Raw genomic sequence first — 16,446 nt, 5'->3', positions numbered from 1 at the left:
TGGTAGCTCTGACAACGAATTCAAAATGAGGTTAAAACTGTGGTGAAACATGAATGTTTAAACTGCAACTCAAATGCAAAGGAAATACCATCACCATGAAAACAAAAATGATAATAGTTAGAACCATCATGCTCTTCATTCTCTTTTGTATCAAACATGAAAACTGAATAGGACTTAAACATTTGAAACAAGTGATTTTCCAAGTACCTTATCCACCACAACCAACAGAGATTTCTGACCACACAAAACTAATGGAAAATATACACATACCCCTTCTCACCATAATACTAAAAACTAACATAGTTTGAACACATGGTTCTCATACTTGAAACTTCAGAGATAATCACATTGGTAGCAGAAAGAATGCAGAGACAACAAAAGAAGATACGACTCAACATTTTATTAAGATATTAACAAAGATACTCCATCCAGACCTATCAACAGAAGCTAGGGAATAAATATTGAATATTATGGAACATCAAGTTATTCCAATGATGCTTCCATGATCATTTCAATGGCTATGGGATAGATGAGTTGTGCTCTGTATCATACCCACAGTATAAACAAACTTGAAAAACACAAATTACTGCTTAATTATTTTAAGTAGTATAGTAATCAATAGTACTACTATGAAATATTATATTGCAAAAAATAATTTATATTAACAAACCCAGTCAGATAAAGATTTGAATATAATCAAACTACTGATAATGTCGTTTTATAATTTTCTATTTAAAAAATAAAACAAATTATTAACTTACAAAAAAAGTATGCCAGCAGTGCAAGTTCTAATCCAAGAAGAATATGTTGAAGCCACATGAGAGGGAACATGGAGAATACATTTATAATATGGAATCCTTTCTATAACAAACAAACAAAAAATAAGTTAAACATTTAACTTAGATAATGGATTAATTGTTCACACTTATTGCATTACTTTCTGACTAACATATAGGTAGCATACATTCTACAGGTAGATCTCAAAAAATAATGTTATCTCTATCTTAATTAGTAAAAGGATGACAAAGAATCTTAAAATGAAATAAAATTGGTATGTTCAAACTACATGTAGTTACTAAGCGCTAGTATTCTGACATTTTAGTAACTTAAAACTTGATCATGAGGCTACACAAAAATGTCTTCAAACAAGACACTAATGAACTAAAACAACCATTAATACGACAGTATTAAAAGGTTAATCAGCTTTAATTCCACTAAAATTTCTATTATTTTTAACATACTTGTAATAACTTCAGAGAAGTGGAAATTGGTGCACTCGATGCAATATACAAGGCCATGTGTATGACATTGGTGTACTGCACCAGCACTCACTTCTGTGACTATTACTTATTACAAGTATATTGAAAAAAAGAAAGAAATTTTAATAGTTATTTTTACTTTTAAATAAAGTACTTCTTATGAATAACTTCATAAAATCAACCTAAATTAATATCAAGTTTTTTGATGAAAATCTTATATTTTATCTTTTATTTTTCCTGCCCTAAGAGTAACAATGGCAAAAGTTGAAAAATATCAAATAAAACCAAAAATAATTTTTCAGCCTCAGCACAGTGGTTCATAGAATGAGCTCTGAGATTTTTTCTTAAAGTACAAACTTTTAGCTCACAGGTCTATCTCTTGACTGATTTGACATCTAATTACAGCTGGGGTTATTGAGAAATCTGTCTTATTTTGCTAGAATGTTAGAGATTTTAACAGATATAATTAAAATTATTTTAAGTACCCTCAGGCTCTTAATTTAAATTCAATTATTTTATTGCTCTTTAAATTGTATTTAATTAGTGTAACAAATCAATAAATCACTTTGGGAGAGTTTACTGCAAGTTAAGAAAAATAAGATATTGAATTACATCATGAGAGAAAGCAGTTTGCATGCATTCCTGACAGAAAAAAAAAAATTAATTTAAATTTTTTTTCTAACCTAACAGTTTCTAATTTGTATATTATTTATTTTTATAGTACAAAAAAAAAAAAAACAAATTTAAAGGTGAATTTTCAACAAATTTAATAATTGCCTTAGAAACTGTACTTTGGTTAGGTATAATTCCTGTGTGGTTGCCATATTTTAAAACACTTTAGTTTTTGAGTAAAAAATGAAACAAAATATGCGGGTCCTCAAACTCAAGTTCCTCTCGGTCGTTCGGCTGTTTCCTTGACATTTTACAACTATGATGTAATAGTTGCCAAACACGCTTTGTTGCATGCCAGCCATTGTGTTCCTTTCAGTACTGGTGTTTTATGTAAATCTATTGGTGCTTTTTTTGGATTACATACTTTATGAGACTATTTTTTGTCTTGATATTGCTACTTTATGTTTGTTTTATGATAACATGGTTTACTGCATTGCTTATGGTTGTAAAAACTGTTCGGCATCAGGCAAAAGCTTCTTTTCATTTCTGTGAAAGGAGAAGGAACCAACAAGGTGACGACAGTGGGTGTGGATGGTCAATAGGAAAAACTGGACACCTTAACACCATGCAAAGCTTTGTCAAGATCACTTTGAATGCTCATGTTTTGTGTCAGATCCCACTGTTTTGGATTCCATGGGTTTCAAGCCAGGCAGGTTGAGACTGAAAAAACCATCAGCAGTACACAGGATCGTCCCCACCATCTTTCCTCGTGTAGAGCTGAGGACTGATCTCAGCCTGCAGCATACAGGTTCCACCCCTCTTAAGCTATCCCTTGCCATCACGAAAAGAACAAACTTAAAGGTATGTGTGCAGTATAAAGCGATAAACAATAACTAGTATAATATAATTTAAAAAGTACAAGTTTTTGAAGAATGTAACTAGACTTACACATTTCACATTCATGAGCGTGTTTTGCATTTGTGGCACCTGAAAGTCAGTGAAACCTTGATTTCCTAGTCTAGACAGTGGACAAACCTATCCCTAATAGAGTATATTCCAAGTTTAAAAGCTCGAAGATCATTCTGCAGATGTTTTTGTATCATTTTTAAATATGGAAAAGTTTGAAGAATTCTATTTTTCAAATTTAACATTTCAAGATAAATTAACTATTCAGACTGCTACATCTAGTTTAATTTTATACACAGAATTATGATGTATAATTGAAATTCATTTTGCTATGAGTCATAAATACCCGGTACAATGATTGTGGAAAGACCGAGTATTAGTTACCATAGTCAGCAAAGTATAAACAAATAAAACCCAGTCTATGATACCAATAATTTATAAACACCAGACAGGTTTAGAGATGTTTAAAATTGCACGTGAAATAATATAGACCATATTTGTTGTCATGACTTAGGCTTACCATTCTTCCACTGAAGGTATGACCGACTCACAACCGGACTGGGCATTGTCAGTATCACTCACAGTACCGCTACTCTCATTCATGGAACTGTCCTCATCACTAGAACTTGTCAGATCTATGTCAAAAGTAACTGTTCTAGGTTCGTTCAGAGTAGGTTCGAATTGGTATGGCACTACTCAACATTGCTCAGAACACATAGTCAAAACAGACTCCGCCTCTGTTTCTCTGTATACACTGGCCATGTTTATTTGCATTCAAACGTGCTAGCGTTGGCAGTTTGTTTGGCAACTATTATGTCACAGCATTTTTCCTAGCAGCAAATGTAAAAGCTAAAATGTTCAGATTGCCGCTCAGAAAGGGCTCTTTCTGCACCAAGTTCTATGTTTCATTTATTAGCACATATATTTTACAAAAAATGTGAACCTGCAAAATTAATCAGTATGAGTAGTTCTTTTGACTGCAAAGTTTTCTTTTTCTATAAAATTCACCTTTAATACTCAGTCTTTCATTTCAAGTTTACTGACACAAATTGATAATATAGTTGTTTAATTAAATTTTGAATTTAACTCTGTAGGAAAACAGACATGCACATTAACCCCCACACTATACATGTCGGGTTGAGACTTGAGCATTTCAAATGGATGAACTGTCAAAAACTTCAACATATTAAATTACTGTATCAGTTTTCAAAACTTTTATTTATTGCAAGAGGTAAATCTAACAGTATGTATTTTGCAAGAACAGGTAAAGTACAATTAATATATTCTTAATGAAAGAGAAATTTGTTAACTTCTTAACACAAAATTATAACAGGAAGTCAGTTCTTCAACAACCTCCAAAAGGGTTCACTCAATAATATTAAGATTAAAATTCTGTCTTCCTTAGAAATAAGCATCCACCTCAAGCAAACAACACACCTCTACCTTCTCACTATGTTTGATACAAGGATCTGAATATGGTTTATAAAGTATTTCTTCATCTCCTTATCAAGGCAATTCCCTTTAGTACCAGGTATGTTAGGTATGTGTGACAAATGTAAAACCTATTTATTAAATTAGTGTACATGTTATTAGAGTTTGAGGTCCAAAAAAATAATAATTTGTTTATTCTTACAATAGTTTCTTGTTGAGACAATAGACAGCAATGATACATGTATACTGGGAAAACTCTTTATCACCCACAAAGCTGGACAATTACTGGTATGTACTAATCAATTGCATTCAATTACTGTATTAGTACATGCTCACAAGCACCTACTTGTGTGTGTGTGTGTGTGTGTGTGTGTGTGTGCTGCCTTTAGTTATTTTTCACCACTGTTACTACATTTCCCGTTTTTATTCACATTTTATTTTACTTTTCAAGTAATTTCCATTTTCCAATCAACCCAGGGTTTCATATCATACATCTCTTCTGAAGGTTGTTTTTTTGTGCATTTGCAAATATATATAATGCCACCAATAGGGCCAATAATGTTTTAATTCAAAAACCTCAACTACAATTATAAACACTAAATTTAACTAACTTTATTAAAATTGATGTTAGTTTTATTTGGTGAAAACATAATATAAAAAACAAGTTATGTTTACAAACAATGACAATTCATTAAAACTATAGATACCAAAAAATTAAAAATATTATATCTGTAATTTATTTTAACTCAAAAACAAACCAAAACAAAAACATTTAAACAAAAAATGCTGTATCAACTGAAAATATCATACACTACATTTTATAATCCCACATTATAGCTTGTACCCTGGGATCTTTTCAGTTGATGCAGCATTTTTTTTTAATTGTTTTTGTTTTAGCATGTGTTGGAGTTAAAATAATAAATTATATAATTAATACGAGGTTTGGATTTGCTGTTTTTAATGCAGTCCTTCCTTATAATTTATTTATTTTACTATTTAATGTCATTAAAAGGAAATTTTTACACTAAAATACATTTATATGTAGACAGATTCCTGTATCTAATGGAAACTACTTGTACCCAATGATGAAAAAAATTTCTCCAAACATTGTACTATGTCAATGTGTTAAACTTCTAATAAAGTTTTTTTTGTTGCCCAATTAAATTGTTTCTAAATTGTATAAGCTTACCTTACCTTAAGGTATCTAAAGACTTGTTATAGAAGAAAATTTCTGTAGCTTTTGTTTGTTTTTTTGAATTTCACGTAAAGCTACTTGAGGGCTATCTGTGCTAGCCGTCCCTCATTTAGCAGTGTAAGACTAGAGAAAAGGCAGCTAGTCATCACCATCCACTGCCAACTCTTGGGCTACTCTTTTATCAACAAATAGTGGGACTGACCATCACATTATAATGCCCTCACAGTTGAAAGGACGAGCATGTTCGGTGCAACTGGGATTCGGACCCACGACCCTCAGATTACGAGTCAAACGCTTTCAAACTAATAGATATGAAAGTAGTGTCTACAGAAACTATAAAACATGCAAACTGTACTTTTGAAATAGGTGAGTAAAAGTGATTAAAACTTTTATTACAAATAAATAAAATAAACATAAACTAGAGATTCTTTCAAGTTATTTTCTCTGCTGAACCTTTCAGGTTTGATGCACTCACCAGGAACATACAGTTTCATTATAAGTAATTATAACTATTTAATTTCAACTAAAGATTTTGAACTAAAGGCACAAAATTACAATACAAAATCACTTTAAAAATTTAAGCTACTTGAAGAATTTAAAAAAATAAATACTAGGTTTTTATTTTAGCAAAGTTTTTGGTTGCCTAATAAAATAGTTGGAAGTTAGAATTCTCTTGAGAAAATGTTTTAATGCATTGTTGATGTTTAAGTATAAGTAACAACTTTTTATAAACATTTTGAAAACAGATATTCTGTTTACCAATTCTATACATACGTTTTAATATCATTATAGATAGCTATTTATCAATGGACTATCTGCACTTTTCCACTGTAGGGAATTAAACCTTAAATTTTATTGTATCAATTCTCTAACTTACCAATCACAGGGGAATGGCACAATTACTAACGATTTACATACAGTTCAATACGTTCTATGCAGTGGTTGCCTATCCACATCAATGTATGCCAAAAACGTTTTTGAAGTGTGCAGTATATAATAAGTATACAAAATTAATGTAAAACTCCCAAGTTACTATTACACTCCTATATCAGAAGTTTAACATTTCAGATATTGTTCCCCCCTTCTTTTTATAAGGCAGATATATGAAGTTTACATAAAAATTATTAAAATGATTTTTTACACAATTATATATTTGCAGAGTACTTAAAAAAACAAACAAACTTACTTCTCTTGTTCCAACTAGAGAGCATGCCATCACCAGTACAGTAAGGCCAAATGCTACTAGTGCACCTTGATAGCCTTTTCTTTGCAAAACAGAAGTAGCATCTACTATGGCTGTCACTAATCCAAGAAGAGCTATGCTCTGTTGATGGAAAAATTTCCAGATTTAACCATATTTAGTCAAAAAAAAAAAGGAAAAAAATATAATTTTAAAATATACAGTCAATTTATAATGCTTTTTGAGTTAGAAATTTGTTTTTACAACTTCTATTTTCAGGGACTAGGAATGCTCATACATTTTTACTACAAATTTGTGACAAGTTTAGAAAATCATTCCATTTTAAAATTACAATTTATATGTTTAACTATCAGACTTAACATACAGAAAAATAAGAACAATTACTTTATTATATTAACAATTTCATATTACAGAATAACAGTAATTGATGTTTTCTAATCATTTTTGAAAAAGTTTCATGTGTTGGGATAAAAGTGTGGTGACGTTTTTTTTCAAGTGCATATTCAATTAAGCTTCTAAAATACACAAAACTATGATTTAAAGTAATCCTGAAACTTTTATATGTAATATTTAGTTAAATGTTTCAAATACGAAGACAATATAAACAATTACTCTCATGGAACATCCTATCAACTGGCAAAACAATCAAACTGTGTCTGGGGATATCATTTCAAATATTTTCAAACCACTGTTACTTTTAAGAAACAAAACTTAATGCCTAATCTCAAATTAAAGGACTACTTCATCAGTTATAATTTCATTACACAAAGTATTTATCATTAAATAACTGATATATCAACATTCCCTACAAAAATGTGTATGTCTGTATGTGTGCACATTTGATTTCCTTCAGCTTGATTGGCAGAACCTCAGTTTTCTAGTAAAATATATCCTGCTTCCAAGGTGAAAAAGTATGTACATATATAAATTACACTTCAGGCCAACCATCCATATCATATATACAATTTGTATGAAGATCTGATGGATAGGAGTTGCAAGATTTCAAATTTTAAATATTCTTGGCTCAAAGTGCTAAGTGCATTACTTTCTTTTAAATTTTAATTTCTCAAAATTATTATATAGGAGTTAAGAAATTAACAGTATGTAGTATATACTGATGACAAATGCAGACTGTGGAATGTGTTAAACCTTCAAACATTTTACTACTGTCTCAGTGGATTACACCAACCACATGACTATAGTTTCCATACTATAACTTTTAACATGTTTTACATATGTTCACAAAATTTTAAGGTTTTAGTAAATATTGCAAGTCTTTCATAAACAACAAAATCAAAAAGTTTAATTAAACAAACCTTGTCCATGTATATACAGAGTCAGAGCATTGCCTTCTCTGCTTTTAAAGTGGTTTTTAATTTAAGATAAAAAATACTCTTCTTCATCTGATAATTACACAATGTAACACATTTTCTTTCTGGATAGTATGTATTATTTCTTATTTGCTGATGTTGTAAAAGTACAGAAAATGGCCATTATTCCCTTCAAACTTTGATTCTGTGACATGGATAATGAAATTTAGAAATTAACCTATTTTTAAGTAAAAATGGGCAAAATTGCACATTTTCATTTACATAAGGTCTGAATAAAACATATGAAACAAGATTTACATGTATTTATACAAAAATGAATAAAAACATTTAAAAGTGAGCAGTTCTTCGAGATCTGTGACTGTAATGTAAATCACTTTCACGTATCAGCCCCCAAATATAGTCTCCCATGTTTTTGTTATACACTCCTTGGTAGTGGCATTCAAAGTTCAGTACATCTTAATGGAAGCACGTGCCTTGCTCCTCTGAGTATACTCCCACATTCTCCTTGAATTTATCAAGATGAGCTTCAAGAATATGGACTTTCAGAGGACATCCTGCAGCCCATTTTTCCGTAGTTCTTCACCAAAGCCTCAACCAGTTCCACATAATTTTCGACCTTGTGATTGCCCAAGAAGCCCTGAACCACTGCAACAGAGCTGACACTTCCTGTGACTTGCAACTTGCACACTTTCATCTAATAAATCCCACTCTTTAAGCCTAGATGTCAAAAGCTCGGCATTCAACTTTGTTAGACCAAGATCTCTAATCTTCTTGATTTAGATTTTATAAGTGCATCTTTAGAGAACCAAACAATTACTGTTCTGGTACACAGAAAATCACTGTAATGCATCTGGTTTTCTAACTGAACTATATATGGGTTAAAAAAAATCTCATTTGTGTTCTGAGAAATGAATTAGTCAAGAGACTTCAACATTTCCAGTAAAACTCCAACTTCCCCTTGTCAGATTTATGTAGTTTGGAACATGGTCATATTATTTGTTAATATATATGTACTTAACAAAAGTAGGTATGAGTAGACAACCGGTTTCAAAAAGATGGAGCACTTGAAGGAATTACTACAGTAAGTTTGTTAAATATTGCAGCAAATTTAAAAAGGGGAAGGTTCATTTTTATATTCTAGCTTGTTAGTATCTGATTCATTAACTACCATAAATGTTGTGTGGTAGGCAATGTACAACATAAACTGACTAATAACACAAGAGAACATATCATGTGATCCCCCCACAAGAATATTTTGCATTTTGTTTTTAATGTTTTCTTTTGAAGTGACAAATTAAGACATATATAGTATTAAAATTTGAATTATAAACTTTGTTTATAGCCAATTTTATTTACATCTTTTCATAAAAAAGTTGTTCAATTAAATTTTGAAAACTACTCTCTAAAACACTGTGACATACACATTTTGACCTGTTCATAGCAAGAGGGTTAAAAAGTACAAACTAAATTCAATGTTAAATTTCAAATCACAATTATATCCACCTATTATACAATGTCACATTTGTATAGCTTCTGACACAATTTTATGATAACACACAAAACAGAAAATAAATAACTAAAATATTTTACTTTGTACATTAAAATTATCAATACTGAAACTTATTTGTACCTGCATTCACAACAATTTGTTTGTTTAGGCATTATACATAAAGGGCTATCTCTGCTCTGCCCACCACGGGTATCAAAACCCAGTTTCTAGCAGTACAAGTTTGCACACATACCACTGTGCAACTGGGAGGCCCAATCTCAACAAAGAAATCTTAAAAACCAAGTTATATCAACAATTCTCTTGTAGCTTTTCAAGACTGTGAAGTCAAGCAATATATCTTAAGCTACATAATATTTTGTACTAATATTAGCATGATGTCTACATATTATAAAAAAATAATTATATCATACCTGAACACATATGATAGTCAACCAATAAATAGAAGCAGCTAAAGGAACTAAATGATTGAGAGGTGTAGGTAAAGCTGCTACTAATCCATAATATGAAAAGTAATGCATGATTATATCTGAAAAAAAGGAAGAATAATTAGATGTCTGAATAGATAATAACAAACTTGCAATCACTCTTTGTGCAGAATTGTGGTTAACTTTTACCCTCTACTCTTGACAAATACCAGGTATTAGGATTTTAACTGGTGTCGACATCAAAGTAAACTTGCTAATTAGAATAACTATACAATTTTTTTAAAGCAAACCATTCATTTGTTTATTTGTCTAGTTGCTTGCCTCCATCTATTTTGTATAAAATGTTTTACTGTACATAAATTACATACACACCACTGCAATTAATTTCGCTTTGTAAACAGTTTTGAGAAAATTAATTCCAAAAGAAAACATCTTAGCATTATTTCTAACAATTATATATCAGTAATTAATTAAACATATATATATACTTCTTGTGAAGCTGAGCCTTTAAATATGGTAAAAAACTAAATTCAAAAATATTTTGAAAATACTTTAAATATCAGATGAACTAATTTTGTTACAGTACTAAACTCTTTTTACCTTGGACATGGAAAAAAAAAACTTTACCAGTAATGTTTTCAGTTAAAAGAAGCTGTTCAACCCTGTATGATTAAAATACACATGAAGAAAGTTAAAATAACACTACGGCAACTATCAATATTAGTTTAAGCCATGTACTACTCATTATAACAATCTGAAAGCAACAAATATTGGAATTAGAAACCAAAGCTCTCTTTCTGTGCATTCCAACGCTGTATGTTCTGTCAAGTACCTTTCCATGTTCACTTTTTTTCTTTTGACATGAATGTGCTTTAGTTTGCACAATCAATATGGTGTATTTATATTTTCACAAGAATTTCAAATATATCCTGGACTGAAAAGTAAACAAGAACTCAGCTTAGTTGCAAAAAAAAAAGAAAGCTGGTTGTTCAAGCAGTAGATCCTGCTACCCAAATATAAGCACTTGAAATTTCAGCTGAAGTAAGATGTGCTTTTATGTAGAAATGATAAAAAAACACATTTCCTAAATATTCATTGATGTTATTTAGCTTACGATGAATATTTAAACAAGATTCTTTCCTTAAAATTAGTTTTCAGTATATTTTGTGATTTTATATTTAGGTCCATACATATACACAAAAATATAGTATGATAGCCAGCAATAAAGTATGATATAACACAGGAAACAGTTTTATGTATAAATTGAAAACACTGTTTCTATGTACTAATTTTACTTGGCACTGAGACAAAATATTAACTTACTGTGTTTATAAAGTCTTCTAGACAGTAATAAATATAATATTTTACTCTACAAAAAAAAATGAAAGTTTATGTAGTTTTACTGAGCAGAGTTTTCTAATACTTAAAATTAAATATTTTCTAGTTGTGCTGTATTTTGTAATGACCTAATTGTTTTTGCTACACAGAGTAAAAATCCAAACATTGTGGATATTTATGGTTTAAATATTATTTACTGCAATTTATATTTTAAACAGTATGTATACTAGGCATGCTGCTTTTCTAACAGGCTATGCATTATTGGAGTGTAACAATTGAAAAGTATTGTGTTCCCTAAGCACTTTAACAAATACAGTAAATTGTAGTTATTTGACTTTGTCAAGAGCACGTTGTCAGAAACTTATTTTGCAATAGTATATATAGTAATGTAAATATGTATGTGTTTTGAGCTAAGAATTCTTCTGCAGTAGCTGTCTGTGGCTTGTTGGCAATAAATTCAACAATAAATGAACAGCATGCACTATACTTGTTTTTAAAATACTATATATATATTTGAAACAAACATATAAACAAAAACTTTTCATTATGGAGATCATAATTGTATCTTAAACATTATACAGTTGTTTCTTGTCAAAGTCCACTTGAGCCAATTCATTTGACAAGCCAAGCCATTTCTTCTCTCATTTTCATCATAATAGTATCTGTGTATTATTCAAGTGCTGTGCAAGTTACAGCAGTTGAATCCTGAACTTCCAATAATTGTCTGCTTTTCATCAAAGCCCACACAGGCAAGTTTAATTTGTTCATAGCACCCTTTGATGAGACAAATTATTCTTCACATCTCTTTTAAACTATTAATCTCACTCTAAGACATTAACCATTAGGCAATTTACTCCTACGACAGTTGACTTTACGTTTTCTAAATTTTCTGACCGAAATTCTCCTTCAATTTACTCTTCCTCTTTTTTCACTCATCTGGTCACAGCTATTTACACTGTCACTTAAGCCTTCAAGAAATCTCCATAGCCTCAACATCAATGAATTGCAAATACAACATTTGATGGCTTCAAAATCTATGAATTACAAACACAAAATTAATTATTTAATAGTACTACCTACACTAAACAGTCTTTCATATCTTACAATAAGCCTCTCTTCAAGAGGAATATTAACAATAGTTTTTCACTATATACAAAGACTGTTTTCAGCTCATCCACAATGTCTACTCATACAGTCTGCATCAACAAATGCAGTTTCTTTGTTAGTTTCTTGTAACGTAGGATCTTCAATAAGGTTTCACCTTGACAGGATTCCTTGCCTTCATATTGTTCTTGTGCTTCCTGAAACCTACCTTTCCTGATCTATCTGTATATTGGTATAATAGATATTGTTTTCTTTTTCTTCTTCTTACCAGTTAATTCTTCACGTGTTGATGTCTTTGTACACCTCATCTCCATCCAATATTCTTAGTCCTCTTATGTCTTTATTTTCTCTAATAAAGTCACTGTCTCTGGATTATACTTCTATGACAGCCACATTTGTCATGCCATCAGTACATCAATAACTACACCTGTAAGGTCTTCTTACAATTATGGTCAACCACACCAATCTCTTGAAAATACTTTAACACATTGGTGTGTTTGACCATGGTTGTTCCATCAACTTTCACTTTATGGTACATTCTATTGACTACTTCCTGTACTGGGAAAGGTCATTTCCACTGTTGGGTAAGTTTGTTGTTGGTTGTGTATAGTAGAACTGAAACCTTCTGTCTAGCCTTGAAATGCCAACCTTGGCCTTCTTGTTACAGAAGCATTTCCGACTGTCTTCAGGTTTGGTTTCCTCAGGAAAACTGTTTTGATAAGACCAGTTCAATACTTCTTTCTAGTCCTCTATTCCATAAGCTGCTTCCCTCTTGGGTACTGTTCTCTATATTTCTGCACTTCCTTCTGCTCCTGTGAAACTACATTTGGGATGTCGCATTTCAAGACTTCAAGAGAGTTGATAATTTGCTTGCTTCTTTTCTTTTGAGCTCTTATTATAACTGCAGTAGCTTTAACACTCTTCCTCTGTTTAGTTTCTCCACATTTCTATAACCTGGTATATTTCCAATTACAAAATCTTATAATGGCGTCTTCATCCACATGGCTCAAGGCCTCCTTCATAAAATGGAGTATCCACCTTTATTTTTGCTATGGGAAACTTTCTCATTGTCCCATCAATTAGTACACATAGATGTACTTTGCCTGCTCTCTGATCATCAGATACTAGAATGGTTCTTGTTACTGTACTACTGCACCCAGTATCTCATAGAAACTTCACTTTCTTGTCCTCAGCATATCCTTCACACTTACAAACATGTTGTGATTTGGTATCACCTCTCGATGTATGTCACACGCTCCAATCACAACTGGTACTGTTGATCCATTTGTTAACTTCAGTCAACTATTAGTTACAGTGCTGATCACTTATGGAAATGGCACTTCTGCATTGTTGTGAATCTGATGTGTTTTCTTGATTATGTTTTTCATAGAAGTAGCATCAATGGTGACAGTCTCTTTTTTCTTACTAGCACTATTTTTGTTAATAGCTCCAGGTGCTTTATTTTGAGATTTCTTGTGTTTCTTGCTAGTGTTGGACTTGCACTCCTTTGCAATATGTCCGATTTTATAACATATACAGCATCACTTCTCCCTTTTATCTACTAATCTCCTGTCACTTTTGGTAGATTCTTGATTCTGGTCAGCCATCACTGATTTAATTTAATTGGATATTCTTAGACTAGCCAGCTATACTTCCTCCATGGAATTCCATTTACTATTCTGTCAACTTAATCATCTCCTTCACATATTTTGGTGCTCTCTCCTTTAGCAACAGTAATATGTCATATGAACCTGTGATCATGAACTGTTTATGCACTAATAAGTCTGCCAGTCTCTCAAAACTACTGTCACATGTGGCCATGTTAATCCATTATGTGAAGTATTGTCACAGATGTGTCACAAACTGAAATAAAGTTTCTCCAGTGTCAGATGGACATTGAACCTTCTGGCAAAAACCTTCTTCATTCATTAAGTTCATATTCTTTCACTAAAGTCACATTTGTCATAGTCAACAGCATCTTTTGACATCATGTCTACATATAATTGTAGATCTCTTTCTGTGAGAAATCACCTTTGTCCCAGTTCTGACTTTGAGTGAATTTTTCACATCTCTTCAGGAAAGCATCCATGTCATCTTTCTATTCATCAAATATGGAAAGTACAGACAGCTGGCACTGACTATGTTATCAGTCCTTTTCTTTTTGTTATGTGAGCTTTGCCATATCAATTTGTGGTTTTATTCTCTCTATTTCTAGTCTTATCCCCGTCTTTTTATTTTCTTCTTTCTCAATTTGTTCTCTTATTCTCTCCATTTCCAGTCTTTCCTTTGTCTCATTTTATTCTCTGGTTTCCTCCTTTCAGTTTGTTTTTCCTCTCTCTCTCTCTCTCTCTCTTGTTGCCACTCTTCTCTCTAACTCTTGTTATTCTTTAAGTAATGTAAATATATGTGTGTGTTGGGCTAATTCTTCTTCTACAATAGATGTCTGCAACTTGTTGGAAATAAATTCAACAATAAACATACAACATGCATTGCACTTGTTTCTAAAATAATATGTATGTATTCAAAGCAAGTTAAACATATGGAAAAAAAAATTCTTTACATATGGATACCATAGCTCTATCTTAGACACTATACAATTCTCTTCTTCAAAAGTTCACTTAGGCCAGTTTGACTACTTTAGAACTCAGCTGGCATATCAAACTATTTTTTTCTATTTTTATCACAATAGTATCCACATATTATTCACCTATATACTCCCTGAACTTCCTATAATTCTTTTATCTCATACTTCTTATAATTAGTCTTTTGTCAAAGTCCTCACAGAAAGATTCAAATAGTTTAGGCTTGATGAGGCAAATTATTCTCTCTATTTTTATCAAACTATTTTAAATATCAGCCAATCACTCCCACTATGGTTCCCAACTTTTCTCAAACTGAGCTTCTCTTTCATGTGACTTTACTTTGACTCTCTTTCTGTGTGTCTGGATGAAACTATTTATATATCTGTCACTAAAGCTTTCTCAAAATCTCCACAGCCTTGACATCAATAAATTAAAAACACAAATAAAATAAATTAATAATACTGTCTACACTAAAGTTTAAGTACATACTTCATATGCATATTTTGCTTTATAAATTACATGACCACAATATCAATAACATACGTTTAAACTTTCCTAGATGTTCTCTAAAAAATCTCATGAATTCACTCATGGAAAAAAGTGAGCACCCTGTGGATGAAGCAGTACTCTTCTTTTTGCTTCTTTTCTCAGAGTTATCAGATCAAATCAAGTAGATCGAAATAAACCAGATTTCAAGAATTCACTGCTGTTTGAAGAGTATGGCCTTCTTTCATGGAAAGAAAACTGTCCTCTTGACCTAAACAATTTGGGAATACTGTTTCCAGTACCCCACAACCAGCATCACATACACTTCCAAAACAATCAGAAACAAGACAACAACAAAAGCCTATGGTCTGTAGTTTAGAGAGAAAATAGGAGCCCCCTTAAAAATGAAGAACCAAAACTGTTAAGAAATTTCATCCAAGAAAAGACTATGTCCCATCAAGCTTTCAGGTGTCATTTCTTCAACTCTTTATTCTCAATTCTTATCAAAATTGCTGAAGAAACAAATAGATTTGCACATTAACAAGGAGAATGCCTAAACATCAATACTAGAAAGAAAAGAAAAATGCTAAAATACAGTGATGTTACTCCTAAAGAAATTGTGACTTTTCTTGCTGTTACTACTGATATGGGTATAGCTTGTTTCCCATCTCTTTTAGAGTAGTTGTCTACCATTACTTCACTTCATTTAACCTGGATTTCTTTTATATCTTCCAGAGTAGAATTCCTAACTATCATTGGACTTCTGTATTTCAATGACAATACTAATAATCTACCTAAAACTAATGTTTAACATGATACACTCTTCAAAGTAAAGTCTGTGTTTGATTATCAACTAATAGTTTCCAGCTCAATGTAACCCTTCTAGGAAATTATCCATTGATGAAAATTTCTAACAACAAATTGTAGAATTTCATTACAGCAATGTCTACCTAACAAGCCAACTAAGTGAGGGATCAAATTATGGGTTCTGGAGTTAATAATGTCTGGATACTGTCTAAATTTTAGAGTATAATTTGGTAAAGAGGGGTTTGTCCCTTCTAAAAGT

General features: G+C 31.4%; 1 protein-coding gene across 9 annotated transcripts in view; it reads right to left on the bottom strand.

Annotated features, from left to right (window-relative positions):
- Positions 1–16,446, bottom strand: part of LOC143243914 (sodium-dependent serotonin transporter-like) — a 143,324-nt gene that overhangs the window by 33,336 nt on the left and 93,542 nt on the right. For all 9 annotated transcript variants that reach the window (XR_013024812.1, XM_076487694.1, XM_076487699.1 and 6 more), the window contains 3 exons: positions 9,856–9,971; positions 6,590–6,727; positions 762–861 (listed from right to left, as the gene is read on the bottom strand). Coding sequence is in view for 8 of the 9 variants with exons in the window: in XM_076487694.1 (XP_076343809.1) it covers positions 762–861; positions 6,590–6,727; positions 9,856–9,971 (354 nt within the window). In the remaining variant the exon portion in view is untranslated. The remainder of the gene's footprint in view (positions 1–761; positions 862–6,589; positions 6,728–9,855; positions 9,972–16,446) is intronic.

This window comes from Tachypleus tridentatus, chromosome 2 (genome assembly GCF_004210375.1).
Source record: "Tachypleus tridentatus isolate NWPU-2018 chromosome 2, ASM421037v1, whole genome shotgun sequence".
NCBI lineage: Eukaryota > Metazoa > Arthropoda > Merostomata > Xiphosura > Limulidae > Tachypleus > Tachypleus tridentatus.
The sequence above is the reverse complement of the archived record's forward strand: the minus strand, read 5'-3'. Positions and strand labels throughout refer to the sequence as shown.